The sequence below is a fragment of the Phodopus roborovskii genome, unplaced genomic scaffold (genome assembly GCF_943737965.1).
Source record: "Phodopus roborovskii unplaced genomic scaffold, PHOROB, whole genome shotgun sequence".
In the NCBI taxonomy this organism is placed as follows: domain Eukaryota; kingdom Metazoa; phylum Chordata; class Mammalia; order Rodentia; family Cricetidae; genus Phodopus; species Phodopus roborovskii.
The window spans coordinates 26,147,039-26,164,904 of record NW_026126549.1 but is presented as its reverse complement, the minus strand read 5'-3'; the positions used below and the strand labels follow the sequence as shown (position 1 = coordinate 26,164,904).

Sequence of the window (17,866 nt, the reverse complement as noted above, 5' to 3'; positions counted from 1 at the left end):
ATTCAACTAGTTTTCAACAATCCTAAGAGCCAGATATGCGACTCACACCTTTAGTCCCAGAGTGAGTTCCAGGCCAGCCTAGGCTACCAAGGTAAGGCACTGCCTGAAAACAAACAAATCTTGAGGCACAAAAAAATTTAAATGCAATTAAATATTGCTAATTTAGATAGTTTGATGTATAAACAAATTTGTAGTGTTGTAAATGCTCTCCAAATCATTTCTTCACCCCAGAAAGTTATCTTTGTGGTCAGTTGCCCTACCCCATCCCCAATCTCTTGTACATGGAGTCATCAGGATATACTTTTATTATTATTGCTGCTAGGTTGTTTCTGTTCTTGTATCATGTTAGTTTGTTCATCTGTTGTTGAACAACTAGGTTGTTGTTGTTTTTTTTTTTTTTTTTTTTTAAAAAAACCCCTGTGTATGATGTGTATGTAGATGGCATAGGTAACCTTGGGTGTTGGTTGTTGCCTTCCTCCATAGCCTGTATACAGCAGGCTAGCAGGCCTGGGACTCTCTTGTGTCTGCCTCCTGTCATGCTATAGGATCACAGGAATCATAGGTGTGAGCTACTGCTTTCAGCTATATGTGGGTTCTGGGGATCAAACTCAGGTCCTCATGCTTGGAAGCGCTCTACCTGCTGAGCCATCTTCCCAGCTTATGTGAGTCTATGTTTTGAGACGGGACCTCTCTATGTATCCCTAGCTGTCCTAGAACTTTCTATGTAGACCAGGCTGGCCTTGAACTCACAGAGATGCACCTACTTCTTTTTGTGCCTCCTGAGTGCTAGGATTAAAATCGTGCCCTGCCATTCCTGGTCTGTATAAACTTTTTATAGACATACATGTTAACTGCTCTTGGGTAAATATCCTGGTTGGGTTTTTGTCAACTTGAGGAAGCTAGCATTATCTGGGGAGAGAAACCTTCAATGAGAAATTTTCTCCATCCAGATTGGCTCTAGTCCAGTCTGTGGGGATTGGTGGGTGGTTGACGTGGCAGGACCCAGCCCACTGTAGGTGGTGCTACCCCTGGGCCTGTGATTCTGGGTGGTATAAGAAAACAGGCTGAGGAAGTCATGAGGAGCAGGCCAATAAACTGTGTTCCTCCCTGGCCTCTGCATCAGTTCCTACCTCCAGATTTCTACCTTGAGTGTCTGCCCTGAGTTCCTCAGAGATGGACTGTGATGTGGATGTGTCAGTGAAAACCCTTTCCTCTCCGTCTTACTTTTGGTTTTTATTACAGTAGTAGAAATCCTAAGACAGTAAATAACTAGAGATGTAATTGGTACTTAGTGTATCAAATATGTTTGACTTTTAAAAGAAACTGTTAGACATTTTGCAATATAGTTGTAGTTATATTATTTTCTGTTCATATTAGCAAATATGAAAGTTCTTTTTGTTTGTACCCTCCCCAATACTTGGAATTAAAGGCTGAATGGAGGTGGGATTTGACAGACTACTGGCCGAGGACAAGTTAGCAGAGGGAACTGTGAGTCAGAAAGGAAAGGAACAATGCAATCAAAGTGCTTCTAGTACGGACGGACATTGGGGTGCTGAGAGCCTGGGGACCATTTGTGAATGGCTTTGAATGACATGTGAATGAATATGATATGATGACCTAGAAAGTCCTCTAATGTTGGTCAAGGAGTGTCGAGCGCTATCGCCTTGCCTGCAAGAACGACGCTCAACAACAGGATTCTTCTGCAGCTATGTTTATTGCGCAGCTCATTACAGCAAGTTGAGGGAAGACCCCGAGGAAGAAAAAGGGCTCTGCTTATATATGCTCAGAGGAGTCGTGTCCGTTACTGACAGGTGCAGCCCGCAACGCTCGTAATGGTCACCCCATGACGTGGATCGCACATCCGTGCCTTGCTGGCTTATGGACAGGAAACCGGTGCCATCTTCGGGAATGGCACCGCTGGCTCTCTACAAAGGAGTAATTACAATTCATGTGCAAATAGACTTTTTATCACTTAATAAAAGCACCTGGGCCAGCCCAACACAAGCCCTGTGTTCAGCCTGCACCAAAAACAAAACCACACAAACAGGGCAGATCTACTTCAGAAAAAGTGTTCGGGTTTTTTTTGGGGAGGGAAAGTCCTTAAGCTGTTTGGGGGAAATAATTGGTCACCTGATCACTTCAGAACTCCTGACTTTTGTCTTCCCATTGTCTTCAACTTTTCCCTCCCTATTTCATCACTGTTTCCAGACATATAATACTTTGTTGTCTTAAAACACACACACACACACACACACACACACACACACACACCTCTACCACTCCCCTCTGCCTTGTCTCATAGCCAGATGCTGCCATGTATTTTTCTCCCTCCTGATAGAATTTTCTGAGACTGCTAGGTACACATCACTCTTTACACACGTGAACTGTCCTTGTAGCAGTCACATAGTCACCACCGACCGAGCCAGTGGGTGTACTCTGTGCTTCCCCTTCTCCCTTGGCCACATTCAGATACACGACTGTTTTCCTTCTTCAGGTATTTTCTCTCTGATTTTTGTGACGGTCTATGTTTCATCCTCCATTCCTTCCCCAGTACTGTCCCCCCTTTCTAGCCTGGTCCCGGGCGCCTCGGGCTGATGGTTCAGGTTTTAGTTCCTTTCCTGTTTGTGTTCTCTTGAGACTATGTCATATGACTTCCCTGACTTAAGAGTATAGGAAGAAACCCCTTATAGTTAGGCCACATGGCTGCCAACCTAAGGTCTAGGACTGTATTTCCTGCAGGTGTCTGAACTGACCAAAATGCCACCATAGTCTCTACTAGCACAAGCTAAAAACGGGACTCCCCCCTTCCTACACTTAAAACATTGGAAATCCTATCCACTTCCTCCATGCGCTCCTTCCTTTGCACCCACTGTGTTCCATACCTCCTCCCACTTTTTGTGCTTCATAATAGTCTTAACACTGACTTAAGCATCTGCCACGGTGACGTCAGCCTCCGTTCCTGGCTCAATACTGGTAGAAGCTATGTGCTTGCTGTCCCAAAAGAGCTGTGTGAGGGTCAGTGTTTTGAACCCTCATCTGGTAACTCTCCCTGAGGGTTCAGGGGCTTCCAGCACACAGTGTCTTTGGTCCTGTTTTCACAGTGATCCCAGAGGCTCAGTAGGAAGGAATCCAGGCTGTGGTTGTCACTGGGAGATTTGTCACATGATTTCTCCAGCAGTTTCATTTTGTAGCTGATTAGGATAATTCTAATTGCATGATTCCACACATTTTTCAGGTATATTTAAAATCCTGCTGACTCAGGTATAAGTTGGAAGCCTGAGAATCAGAGACACTCCAGTTCCACGCATAGAATTTGCAGGGCGTGGGAACCTGACTGATTCCCCTGCACCCAAATGCAGTACAACACGTGCGAGTCCTGGAGGAGAGCCACAGACAGAAGGAACCCTAGGGCCTGTTGGTCAGCCAGTCTACCTGAATTAGTCAGCTCCAGGTTCAGTGAAAGACCCCATCATAAAAAGTAAGCTGAGGGCTTGATGAGATAGCTAAGGAGGTAAAAACTCTTCCATCAGCCTGCTGACCTGAGTTCTATCCCCGGAGTCCCCAGTGGAAGGAGAGAACTGACTCCTGAAAGTTGTCCTCTGACCTCCACATGTACACCCTGTGGCATATGTGTGCCATATTCTCACACTCATCATACATGCAAGTAATTAAAATTAAAAGACGAGGCAGAGAACACTTGAGGAAGACACTTACCTGGCAACCTGTGGGCTTCACATGAACACATATGTACTTGTGCCCTCAGACACACAATAAGAATGTGCATACAACATACATATGTGCATACACACAAATGAAGTGTCATTTGAAAGCCACTAGACTTCTAAGAGATGAATCTAAGTGAGACTAATCACATTACAGAGGCATCATTTTTCCTCTTTTAATTCCAGTGCTTACCTGGATTTTATACCAGTGCTTAAACTTAACTGGGCCTTAGCTTGAGGTTGTTTGTGGTGGGGATGGTTTTGCTGTCAGAAGTGAGACAAGCTATGCCTAAGTGTTGCTGGAAGCATGGTGATATCCCAACAGCTCAAATGTTTGCGGCTACTCTTTCATTCCCTCTCAAGTAGTTTAGAATTGAAGGTGGTTTGCAAAAGGCCTGCCTGCCTATTTATTCTTTCTCCCCCCTTCTCTCCCCAGCCCTTCTTTCTTTCTTTCCTCCTCTAGCTCAACCTCTTTCTTGTTCAATGTGTGTAACTTGTAAGATTTGTACTACTTGATCCAACTGGACACACAGACACAGAATCTCTATCATGCATCCAAGCATCACATGATGCTTTCATAGTAAATACATTAGCTTCCTGACCGCTGGTTCCTCAGTGAGAGTCAACAGGTAGAGAGAGGCAGGAGTGGAGGGACCCATGTTCAGCAGCACCTGCCACTGCCTGTTTGCTAAGAAGACAGCGGACAGCAAACACACTGTTGGAGCTGATTTCTAATTTGTTCTTTGCCTTCAAAGCTGCAGCTTCTGTGTATTATTCACTCTCTCAGAGCATTGTTACGTTTGCAGAATATAAGAGGTCTCACCCAATCCTCCCCGTCTCCCATAATGTTCTGTATAATTTTGGGGCATTCATTGTTGCTGAAGAACCAATCTGGTTCTATTGTTATTGGTGGAAGTCCATAGTATATTAGTATATTAGGTCTCACTCTCTGTGTCACATCTCTCATTACTGTGCCCTCTAGATGTACTGCTTGATGGAGTACTTTCATTGCCCTAAAAATCCCTGGTGCTTTGCCCCACCCCCTCCAGTCTGGCAACCATGGTTTATCTCCTCCAGAATGTGACACAGTTAGAATGCTACAACAAACAGCTTTTCAAATTGACTGCTTCCTTTTGTAAAATCATTAAGGGCTCACATTTTGTACAGTTCTTTTGAACTTGATAGCCTTTTGATTGCTAGGCTCAGGCCTCACGGAGCTGTACCTAGCCTTAACTCAGTTCTTTTTACCTGTGAATAATATTCCAGTGTCTTGATGTGCTATACATTACTCATCCACTTACTTACTGAAGGATGTCTTGTCTGTGTTTGGGCAATTATGAATAAAATTGCTGTCAATATTTTATGTTTTGGTTTTTTATGTAGACATAAATGTTCAGTTTATTTGAATATAATTGCTGGATCACATGGTAAGATGTTTACTTTTATAAGACACTGCTGAACTGTGGGCATGACATGGTGAACATGCCATGTTGCATTCCCGGCATCAATGAATAAGAGTTTCTTTTGGTCACAGCTGCTGAGCTGGCATGCACTTGTAGATTCAGCCACTTCCTAGACTAAGGAAGAAGGGTGGCTTGAGGCCAGCTAGAACATCATTGTGAAACACTATCAGAGCAGGAGGGGGAGGAGAGGGGAGAAACAGTTCCCATTATACCACATGCTGTTAGCACTTGTTGTCAGCTTTACTAGCCTTTCTAGTAAAGGGGTATAGTAGTGTCTCATTTTTACTTGAAGTTCCTTTGAAAACCATACAACGTACAGCTCTTTTTAGCTTTTCAAGACAGGGTTTCTTTGTGTAGCCCTGGCTATCCTGGAACAAACTTCATAGACCAGGCTGGCCTCAAACTCTGAGATCTACTTGTCTCTGCCACCCTCTTCCCGCCACCCTCCCCACCCAGAGTGCTAGGATTAAAGATGTGAGACACCACTGTTTGGAGTATAGGTTCTTTTTATGTGTCTGTTGCCATCTACTTTATCTTTGATGAAGAGTCCACACACTTGCCCATTTTAGTTTTGAATATTTATTTTAGTTTTAATTGTGTGTGGGGGGGGGGTATGTACACATAAGTGCTTATGCCTGTGGAGACCAGAGCCATAGAGTCCACATGGAGTCAGAGTTACAGGTGGTTGTGAGTGTGCCAAGAATCAAACTCAGGCCCACTGAAGAGCAGTAGTATATACTCTTAGCCACCAGCTCCTCCAGCCTTTAAAAATGTTTCCATGTGATTTGGCCAATGTTCTAAAGTTAATTTTAAGTAGTTGTCTGTGGGAGCTGCTATGTTCAGATATGTGTCTAAATACACTTAAATTTTTAGTAGTTTTTTGGTGGTCACCTCTTGTCCTGAGCTCAAGACTAAGAACTACTTACATACTTCTTGAGGTTCCTTCATTCCCATCGAAGGGAAGAGACATCTGGTGTGCATGCCAGTCTAATGAAGCCTAGCTGTGTTGTTATCCCTTCATCTATAAGAGGCTGGCTTCATTTACAGCTAACTACCTGTGATTCAGGGTGAAGTCAGGCTTAAGACGAACAGTTCTGGGATGTTTAAATGGACCAGATGCTCTTTAATTTTGGGTAGGAGAACTCCAGGATGTTTCAGAGTCAATTAGGTTGGACCACCAGTGTGGTATTCATTTGAGAGGGCAGAGATTGAAATGACAGGTAATCCTACCTATGACCAAAAGATCCATATCTGTAATGAGTACGGTTTTTCCGTACTGGTATTGTCCTGCTACAGCCAGCCCCAAATAATACACAGAGACTCTGTATTTGATACAATGTTGTTGGCCCGGTTACTTGTTTCTTATCGGCTAGCTCTGCCTTAATTATTAACCCATTTCTGTTGACCTATGTATTTCTCTTACCGGGGAGCCGGCGGCATACTGCTTTCTCCAGACTATCTTGGCTCCTCCTTACTCCTTCCTATTTCCTCCTTGTCTCCTAGTCCCTCCTATCTTCCTTTCCTATTGGCCAACAGTGCTTTATTATTAACCAGTATGAGAAACATATATACATAATGGCATCTCCCATCACATATCTAAACTTGGAACCTTACATATGTGAGAAGGAATTTATGTTTTACTGACTTGTTCATTGACTTAAAACAATTTGAACTTATGAAGTATAGTGGCATTTTTGCTTTTAATGATCTTAGTCTTGTTGGAGAATTAAGATGTGTCACCATAACAATTCATAATCTTTGAGTGAGCCAGAGATTCAGAAGGCAGTGTCATGGAGTAGTCCTGTTCTTACTAGATTAGTGTTATCTTAGTTTATTTGTCTCCATTCCTTTAAGGTTTTTGTTTGTTTGTTTAGACAATATACCTGTTTTTAGTTCACTTTTAGACTTGTATTTGAAGCATGTAGACTATTGATGCCCAAAATTATTGCTGATAAAGTTGTATTAACATCTACCACATTTGTTTTCTATTTTTTTCAACCTTTCTCTTTCCTGTCTGTCTGTCTGTCTGTCTGTCTCTCTCTCTCTCTCTCTCTCTCTCTCTCTCTCTTTTTCTTGGTTTATCAAGACAGGGTTTCTCTGTGGTTTTGGAGGCTGTCCTGGAACTAGCTCTTGTAGACCAGGCTAGTCTTGAACTCACAGAGATCCGCCTGCCTCTGCTTCCCCAGTGCTGGGATCAAAGGCATGCGCCACCACCGCCTGGCTGTTATTGTTTTAAACTGTCACCTGTTAATAGTCAGAAGAAAAGTTTTTACTTGGCCCTAATTTATTCTTTCTTCAGTGGTTTTCCTTTTATAGAGATCTGAGTTTCTGACTCATTTTCTTTCTAAAGAATTATCCCCCACTCCCCAGGCTGGTGATGGCACCTAGGACGTTGTATTAAGTAAGGGTTCTGAGAAAGTCTCCTTCGCCTTATAGAGTACAAGTCCAGGTTGGTTGGTTTTGTTGTTGTTTCCCTCTAGGCACTGAATATTTTGTTTCCATCTGGTTGAATGTTTTATGTTGATGCAAAAAAAACAAACAAACAAAAAAACAAAACATAGCTCCTACCCTAAAGAGAATAAGATATAGTGTATTCTAGAGCTATTTTGAGTGACAATGGCCCAGGAGCCAAAGGAAGTTTCATGAGGTTTTACAGAATATTGGAGGGGACATCAGAGAAGCAGGTACAGCAAGATGAGGGAATCTTTTCTATAGGCCTCAGAGGCTATCTGATGACATTCTTAGCTTTTGGGTTGGTGGAAGCCAGTGGGTCTGCTAAGTCAGTAGATTCCAAGGGTTTTTAGTCTACTAACTCATAGGATGTTAGTGCAGACACACAGGTATGGATAAGGTGAACTATCCGGGGGCTAATGTTAACCCAAGATAAGGTAACTAGCATCTGGACCTGTATGACATTTCAATCTTCCTACAGTACTGCAGTGATCAGTCAGTCTGCAAGACTGTTTTTCCTGAAGTCCTTCACGTTTCTGAGAGTCCCATGCCCTTCATTCCCTTACCTTATTAGTAAGATGTCTGGTCGCCCCCCCCCCCAACTGGCATGTCTAAATTCAATTTTTGTTTGTTTCTATGCTTGTTTGTTTTTGCATTTATCCTCCTTGGTGTTTGCTGAGCAACCTGGATCAGGATGTCCTTCCTGCCAAGAATTTGTGTCATTTGGAGCTTGGGATGGTTCATTTAGTCTCTGTCCACCAGCTACCAGCTACCACTTCTCTATGGTTTGCCAGGTTCACACTTTTCTGGATATATGAGCTCCAGTGTCCATGTCTCTAAGAAAGTAGGGACAGTAGATGGCTAGTACTTGTTTTGCCTCTGGGTGCTTCTGGCTCCCATTGTCTTTGCTGAGGCTGTCTGTCTTTGTGGGGTGTTTTCACTTTGGCTTACTTCTGGCGATTGTACTCCCAGGTTGTCACTTGCTTTGGTGTGGGTAGAACAGGCTTTTCCCTTCAGGTAAGTCACTCTGGGATGATAGAAGAGGAAGACTCAGCCTTAGGCTGCCGCATTCCATGGCCTTGCAGCCAGCACCTGTAACTACTAGTTTCTGGCCCTTCTCAGACAATTCTGTCTTTTTCTGGCTCCCTAGGCCCCAATTCCCTGTGTTGGTACCATGCATTCTAGCATTTGGTGTCAGTGGACAGACCCTGCACTAAATGGCAGTTGCTCCCAGGGCTTCTGCAAATGGGCAGAACTTTCCAAATCTCCCTTCCATATGCTTCTGCCCACATCATTCTGTCTCTCCAGTTTCTGCTGGCCCAGTCTTCCAGGGGCGTATTCCTGATGCTTATCTGCTTATCTGCGCGCTCTCTTCGGAGCAATCCGTTCTGCCTTGTCTTGACTCTTCTCCCTTCATCAGCTTACACAGAGGCAGCTTCTAATCTGCCATCTGACACAAGTATTTTTTTAAAAAGTAGTTTCATTGCTTCAAAATTAGAGGTTAAGAATTTTAAGTAATGGGGCAGGAGAGATGGCTCAGCTGTTAAGAGCACTGGCTGCTCTTCCAGAGGTCCTGAGTTCAGTTCCCAGCAACCACATGACTGAACTCACAACTATTTGTAATAGAATGTGATGCCCTCTTCTGGTATAAAGTCAATAGAGCACTCATATACATAAAATAAATCTTTAAAAAAATAACAATTTTAAATAATATTATATTCATTTTAAATTCTTGAATTATTTCCTCTGGTAATATACTTTTCAGATTTTGTAGAGTTTGTTGAGTAATTGAGTGAATGCTTTTACAGGGTATTGTATATGATGACATTGATGCTATTGTGTTTAACTTCTTACAACTCAGGTTAAAAAATGCTGCATAGATTATTCTTTAAAAATCACATCATTGAATAACTACAAGTAGAATAAAGGAAATTAAGTTTCTTTGCAATTTTGAGGTTGGTAACTAGGTAAACATTGGAAACAAGTGAATGTAGGGGAAGGAGGCAGAACAGATTACACTTACTAATTCAGGTACTCTCCTTTCCTACTTAATCATGCATTTAATGTCTTCAAGATCTCATGAAATGTAAATGTATCCATTTTACAGAAAAATCACCTAAAATAATTTTCCTTAAGCCAGATGACTAGTGATAAGGGTCAGTATTTTTAATTCTAAATTTTTGATGTCATTGACTCTATTATTTTCTTTTAAAGGAAAAGGATCTAAGATGAAATCAATAGTGCTATTAGTATTATAAAGTAAAATAAAGGCACTATATTTATGATTTTGCTAAATAACTGAGAAAGGCAGTATTGAAGAATAATCTAGAATTCTCCATACTGGCTACATCCGGACACTTGTCAGGGTGCTGTTTATCAGCAATGGGTCTGCCACTCACAAGTCAGGTTCACATTGCCTCGAAGTATTGTTGATGGAGGTGGGTGGTTGGGAGGGAGGGAGGGTTATCTGTGTCCATCATTGCAAGCTCTGAGTTTAAAATAAGTAAGTCTCCCATTTGTATCATCTGAGAGGGATGTGTTTCCAATGAGTGGAACTCAGTGAACAGTCTGTATATTGATATGAAGAGATTTCTTGTTATTTGGGCTTAAGTGAATTGCTACTTAGAACTGAATTTTCAGTCTCAGCTACTTTGGATCTGTGAAGTTTCTAAACATTGACATAAACTTTTTAAAAATATAGCAAGTCAGCTTAATCAGGGTTTTTGTTTTTTTTTGTATGAATGGGAAATACTGATCTTAACATCTGGTATAAATTTGAGGAAGTATAAAAAGGATTTGTGGATAAATTATAATCACACAAAAATTGCTGTTTTCAATTTTTTTAAAAATATATGTCTGGGTAAGAATTTTTAAATTTCTCCTCAAATATTAGTTATGTCTGAAATACTGAACATTTTATACCTTAGTTAGTCCTTAGTCTTCAGTCACCTCCATTTACCACCTTCTTTGATGCTCCTAGGTCATTGAATCCCTGGGAATTATTATCTATAAAGCATTGGACTATGGCTTGAAGGAAAATGAAGAAAGGGAGCTGAGCCCTCCTCTAGAGCAGCTCATCGACCAAATGGCCAACACCTCGGAGGCTGACAGCAACAACGATGAGGGATACGAGGCTGCAGATGAAGGCCCAGAAGATGAAGATGGAGGAAAGAGAAACATCTCAGCTATTCGGTCCTATCAAGATGTCATGAAGGTAAAGCCATAGTTCATGTAGTGTTGTCTTTCTGTGAGTCATTATCTCATGGTAAAAGAGTGGCATAGTGACTCGGCATTTGAGAACAGTTCAGACTGTCTAGGCCTTGTGCTGAGTCAGCGCTGGACCACTTGTAGATGTGATGGTGTTGATTGTCTTCCTGTCACTGCAGTCTGATTGGGCATGATACTGTGCACTGGCTTCTGCCTTTCCTTTCTGTGGAATGGATGGCAGCTGTGAGCTGCCCCGCCACAGCTGATTGTTATTTGAGTTTTGATTTTGGCCTTCCCGTAGGATTTGTAGACAGTGATAAGACTAAAGGTTTTTGTTCTTTTGTTTTCAGTTTTACTGCCTACCTGAAGGCTAAATATATAGAGATGAAAACTAAGACAGATTTGACTAATTAGTCTTTAAGATAGAATCTTTACTAGTTTTGTTGTTGTTTTCCAAGACAGGTTTTCTTTGTATAGTCCTGGTTGTTCTGGAACTCACAAAGATCCACATGCTCTGATTCCCAAGTGCCAGGATTAAAGGTGTGCCCACCATGGCCCAGCTTTTTTTTTTTTTTTTTTTTTTTTTTTTTTTTAAAGAGAGAAAGATGCCCAAGAAGGAAGCCAGCAAAGGATGACAGGTGCCTTGGAACTGGAGTTACAAACTGTTGTGAACCACCAATGTTATCCTTCCACAAATTTTATTCATATTAGATATTCTAGATGTTAACATTTATTTTAAAAATAGACATGGAACTATAATATACTAAGTGAAATAAGTTATATATAAAAAGAAATACCTTGTTCCTCTCATGTAAAAGGGAAACAGAACTGATCTGAATATAAATCTAGGGGTTAGTAGAGGTTAGGCACAACAGGTCATCTGCCTGTGTGGAAGTATCATGCCGAACCCCATTAGTGCATGCAGGGTAGTCAACAACAAAACAATCTTAAGAAATATCTAGCAGGGCGGTGGTAGTACATGCCTTTAATCCCAGCACTTGGGAGTCAGAGGCAGGCAGATCTCAGTGAGTTCAAGGCCAGCCTGGTCTACAAAGCTAGTTCCAGGACAACCAGAGTTATATTACACAGAGAAACCCTGTACCAAAAACCAAAAAATCATTTTAAAAAATTAAAACAAATATATTTGGGAGTTGGCAGGTCAAAACTGACCTTCTAATTCTGTGATAAACAGTAATGTAAAATGTGAAGGGTAGACGAAGGTATTGCATAAAAAGCAAAATTTATGTTCTGTCGGTGACTACAGGCTTGACCGTGTGTGCTTTGTAGGGGCCACACAAAGAATAGAGGAGGAAGGGATACACAGATGGCTCACACATTTAATCCCAGCACTAATGAGGTGGAGACAGGAAGGAATATGGCTGGACAGAGAGAGGAATGTAAGACAGGAGACAGGAGAGGATGGAGTCTGAGAGGGCAGGATTGCCCAAATGGGTCAAGTATTGGTAGAGGTAAGAACTCTAGTGGCTGGCTGCTCTGCTTCTCTGATTCCCCCAGCTTTTACCCCAATAGCTGACTCTGAGTTGTTACTATTAATACCAGTTAGAATTCCTGCTACAAAAACATGAAACTATTACAAATGATAGGGTTTATAGGATATAAAAATTTGTGTCATTTTAGTGATCACGATCTCTTGAATGTATAACAAATACAAACTTTATATTTTATCCATGCCTCTTGATTTTAGTGGGAAGAGAATATACATAGGTTAAGCATAAACACACATTTGTAATTATTTTTTTGACTCTTTCTGGGGCTCTTTGCTGCTGATTCTAAAGCCACATACATTGCATACACAGATTTAGACGTGTGCTTCCCTTAAATAAAGAATACCCTTTCTGGCCTCGAGAGGTGATCCATGATGAAGAACCCTTGTTCCTCCTCCAGAGCATCCAGGTTTATAGTAGTCTTTGAGAATGTGTTTTTGTTGGTTTGCTTGTGATGAACATCTTACACAATTTGATATTGAATTCCTGTCTTAGAAAATACATCCTAGGATTGGGGATTTCGCTCAGGAGTGGAGCGCTTGCCTGTCCGAGCACATGCACTGGGTTTGATCCTCATCTCCAGAAAGAAAAAAAAAAGAATGTTAAGGAAATAGTTTTGAATTTGAGTAGGGATAGCACATTTTAAATAGGTGCTATTGAGTTATGGTGATCTTCATCAGTTGTTTAGAATTCTGGTGAGATCATAGTTGGATTGTTGGAGGAAGTAGGCATTTGTGGAGTGCTTTTGAAGGGTATTCTCCCCTGCCCATTCCTCTCTATGCCGCCTGTCCACCATGATATAGCCACAAGGGCCCAGAACAAGAGAGCCAAGAGACCTTGGGCTAAAACCTATGAAGCCAGGAGTCTGAATTAATCCTTGTTCCTTTGTTTTTCTTGCCACTTTGTTACCACAAACAAGTAACACATAATACTTCTGTGTGGGAAAGAAAGAAGAGAGGGAGGGAGGGAGGGAAGAGAAAAAAAGCTAAGAAATATGAAAAGCAGAACAGCTACCATTGAACACCTTTTATTCTTTTGACTTTCGATATTTTTGTTTGTTTGTTTTGAGGCAGGGTCTCATTATGTAGCTTTGGCTAGCCTGGAACTCATTATATAGACCAGGCTGACCTGAAACTCAGAGATCCACCTGCCTCTGACTCTGGAGTGCTGGGATTAAAGGTATGCGCCAACACTGCTTGGACTTTGTTGACACTTTTGATAAAACAGTATTTTGTGGAGCCCAGGCAGGCCTGAACCCTCTGTATCATGGGGGATAACCATGGATTCCCAGTGTCCCTGTTTCTGCCTACCTAGCAGTGTGGACTCACCTTACCCAGCTCTCTTTATTCTTTCTAGAAATTGTTAAAATATTTCAGATTTCTTTCCAACAATTATATTAATGTCTAATTTATTAAGAGAAGGTAAAGCTTTTTTATTGCAAATGAAGTGCTTTAAAATGTGACTATGAACATGGATATACAATCATTATTTATAGAATGATAACATTATTCTTTGGACTCTTAGGATCTCGCTGCAGTGTAATAAGAATCTGTTATGCATTTGTTCCTAAATCACTTTGCATCGTGTTAAGTTGCATCTCTTTTGGGACCTGAGGACCATAGACAGCACCCAAGTGCTCGGCTGACCGCTCCTTGCCCTCCTCTCCCACTCTCCATTCCCACTTCCCCAGGCTTCACATGGGGTCAAGTGTGGGTTTCAGAACCCAGTAGAAGTGTGCTTAGATTCTCCTTATGGTTAAAAACAAAACAAATGAGGATGATTCAGGATTATATTGGAGAGTGCATGGTACTGTGCTATATATATGACATGTCAAACATGTATCTAACATGATAAATGCTCAGAAAACGGTAGTTGGTTGTCTTAGTCTGCTTCCTCTGTTGCTGTGACAAATGCTATGGCCAAATGCAACTTGGAAAGGAAAGGATTTGTTTCATTTCATAGGGTACAGTCCCATTTTTGAAGGAAGTCTGGGCAATAACTTGAGGCAGAAACCATTGAGAAATGTTGCTTACTGGCTTGCCCCCTCTGGCTTGCTTAGCTAGCTTTCTTATACAATCCAGACCCACCTGCCTAAAGGATGGCACCACCTACTGTAGACTAAGCCCTCCTAGTCAATCAGCAATTAAGATTTGGTGGTGCACAACTTTAATTCTAGTATTTGGGAGGCAGAGGCAGGTGGATCTCTGTGAGTGTGAGGCCAGCCTGATCTACAGAGTGAGTTCCAGGTCAGCTAGGGCTATTATATAGAGAAACCCTGTCTTTAAAAGACTTGGCCATAGGCCAATCTGATTAAGTCAATTCTTCAGTTGAGGTTACCTTTTTCCAGGTTAGACTTCTGTTAGGATGGCAGCTGAAACTAAATTCGACACTGTTAAAATACCTGAGTTATCCTCAGTATTTACTCTCAGGATAAACTTTGCCACATATTCTGTCACTCTCCAATAGGAGTTGATTCTAGTCAGCTTATCTTTGCTATTAGGTGTCGTTTAGTTAAACCATTTTCTCTCTATGATCATGTGAACTTCCATGGTCCTGTGGTACATTAAACCTCGGATGAAGGGACTTGTCATCATTTAAAAGAAAAAACATAGGTAGCCTGGGCGTGTCTGTTTTAATGGTACCTAAAATGCCAGTAATAGCCCAATTCCATTATTCCATTTTTTTTTTTTTTTTTCTACCGTAGATATGTGCTGCTCATCTCCCAGCTGAGTCGGAGGCACCAAATCATTATCAGGCAGTATGTCGAGCATTGTTTGCAGAAACCATGGAACTGTATACGTTTCTGACCAAAATTAAGAGTGCAAAGGAGGTAGGTACAAACACTAATATAGACATTGAAATAGGTAGCCTCAATTTTCAGTATTGTCCTTTCTGTGCTTTTGGTTTGGGCTTTGATGCTTTCTTTTCATTTTTTAAAGACTAGGTCTTGCTTGTATATCCAGGCTGGCCTTGACTCCTGACCCTCTTACCCAAGCCTCTCTGGTATTAGGATTACAGGCATGTTCTGTCAGACACATTCTTGAATATTAACAGTATCTACTTCATAAAACAAAAACTTTCATAAAGTGTCCTTCTAAATGAAGTGAACAGTCCAGAGTTGTTTTGTCAGTTTCCTGGGGTACTGGATTTTCACCTCATCCTGCACTCTGCTTTTGTTCACTTTGGGACATATTAGTACCTCCTTCAGGAAGTTGTAGATAAGGTGGACACACTCTTATCTGTAAGGCCACACTTTCTTCTCATTGTTCAACTGTTGAAGTAGGCTCCATTAAAGATTTAGTGGAGGATACTGGAATTCCTGTTCAGCTAATCTGAATAATTCAGCTATTCTGTTTAGTTACCATTTGTTCATGTGTAAAGTTTAAATGTGAAGTTCAGGGAGAAGCATTCTAGTTTGTTTGGAAGTAGAGTCCTATTTATATTGCACAGATGGTTGTGAAGGTTCACTGAGATCTCACATAAGATCTGGTGGCATCTGCCCTGAGTGTGAGTGCATGTCCTCTGTGACTAGAGTGCAGACCCTGTGTGGAGCACCAGGCTGAGATGTTTAGGGAGCCACACCTGTGGGGTCTGTAAGCCAGAAGGGAGAAGCTGACATTTCCCCTAAGTCATACTTCATAAGCCCTGTTGTGTGGATGCAGGTGACAGTTCCATGTTTTCTCCTGCTCTATCTGGGTACTGTTCATAGCAGTGCCAGTGACAAATTTGACAAACTGGACCCAAGAGGAAAGTTGTCAAAAGAGTGCAGAGTGGATTGAATTGTTGAAGATCATTTTAGATACAGAACATTTAGATACAGAAACAGGCAGTACTCAGTGGAAAAGAAAGCCCCCAATGAGTGTCTCAAACCTGCCCCCAGCTAAAGAGTATTAGAGAGTAGAATTTTTTCCAACACTAACATTCTCAGAAAACATTTTTGAACTTAAAGAACAGTAGGCATTTTTAGCTCTCTACTCCACTAGCTTGAAAAACTTCTTTTTACTCTTGATTAAATTGTGCTTTAGGTGGCTGGAGAGATGGCCCTGTGGTTAAGAGCATTTAATGCTCTTACCGAAGACCTGGGTTCAGTTCCCAGCACCCTCTTGATGTTGAGCAGCCATTTACCTCCAGAGTGCTAAGAGTAAAGGTGGGACCACCATGCCCAGCCTTGGTACATACAAATTTAAGATTAGAAAAAAATCAGCTGATTTTACGGTCCAAGCATGCACATGACAGCTTTTGTCTCTGTGGTGAAAGGCTGCCCCTTATTTCATCTAATTCTTCAGTATACTAGAAGATTATTACTATAGGAACAGACTCCATGTACCAGAGAAATAGATCTTTCCAATAGGAACTTTGTCCTGTAACTCCAGCATTTGGGGGATAGAGGCAGGGGGATCAGGAGTTCAGGACTATCCTCTGCTACACAATGAAATAAAGGCCAGGTTGAGCCACATTCATCCTTGTCTGAAACAAACAAAAATAGGAGCTTTGTTTTTAAAAAGAATGTCTTTTTTTCTTTTTTTTCTTTTTTTAACTCATTTTGTTTGTAATTTTAGATACTGATACTAACACTGACCCATTTTTTAACGTGTCTATGGGTCAATTAAATTCTATTTCTACTATGTATGTATACACCGTGTTTTCTTTATCCAGTCATCTGTTGATAGGTATCCAGGTTAATTCATAACTTTGCTCTTGTGAATTAGTGCCATGATAAATGTTGATGTGCAAGTATCTGCATTGTGTTGCATTTAATTCCTTGTGCTGTGTATCTAGGAGTATTACAGTAAAATCATATAGTAACTCTATTCTTAGTTTTTCTGACGAACTCCAAACTGATTTCCATATTGGTTGAACTAATTTACATCCCCATCGACAATGTATAAGGATTCTTTTCTGCTGTGTCCTTGTTTCTGCCATAAAGAAGACATTAGGCAACTCTTTTTAAGTACCTGTCCTGTTTCAGGGAACTGTTTCTCTTCTTCTCAGTAAACTTTGTTTGCTTGTCTTTTTAAAAAGAAGAAAGAAATTGGTCTGGTAAGATAGCTCAGTGGGTAAAATGCTTGTTTCACAAGCTTGGGTACCAGAGTTTGGTTTTTAAAAACCTGTGTAAAATTGGCATGGTACTTAGCTTGTAATCTCAGTGATGGGGATACAGAGATAGGAAGATTCCTGGAACTTGCTGGCCAACCAGCCTAGCCCAATTGGTGAGCACCAGGCCAATGAAAGGCCCTGTCTCAAGAGGCAGATATCATTCCTGAAGGTGACAGTTGAGGTTGTCCTCTGGCCTCCACATGTGGGCTTGTAGACATATGTAAAAAGAAAAAATAGATGTAACCAGGAGCTTATTATGTATGGAAAAATAATTCAGATTCACAGAGACAAGTATTGCATATATCTTCTCATGTATAGAATTTAGAATGGGAAGAAAAAGGACATGAAAGTAAAAGGAAGCCAAGCATGGTGACACATGCTAGTAATTCCAGCACAACAATGTTTGTTGCAGGTTCGAAGC

General features: G+C 41.3%; 1 protein-coding gene across 4 annotated transcripts in view; it reads left to right on the top strand.

Annotated features, from left to right (window-relative positions):
- The window catches only part of Spire1 (spire type actin nucleation factor 1), a 106,396-nt gene that overhangs the window by 41,331 nt on the left and 47,199 nt on the right, over positions 1-17,866 (top strand). For all 4 annotated transcript variants that reach the window (XM_051201079.1, XM_051201080.1, XM_051201081.1 and 1 more), the window contains exons 3-4: positions 10,617-10,850; positions 15,053-15,178. In XM_051201079.1, coding sequence (XP_051057036.1) covers positions 10,617-10,850; positions 15,053-15,178 — 360 coding nt within the window. The remainder of the gene's footprint in view (positions 1-10,616; positions 10,851-15,052; positions 15,179-17,866) is intronic.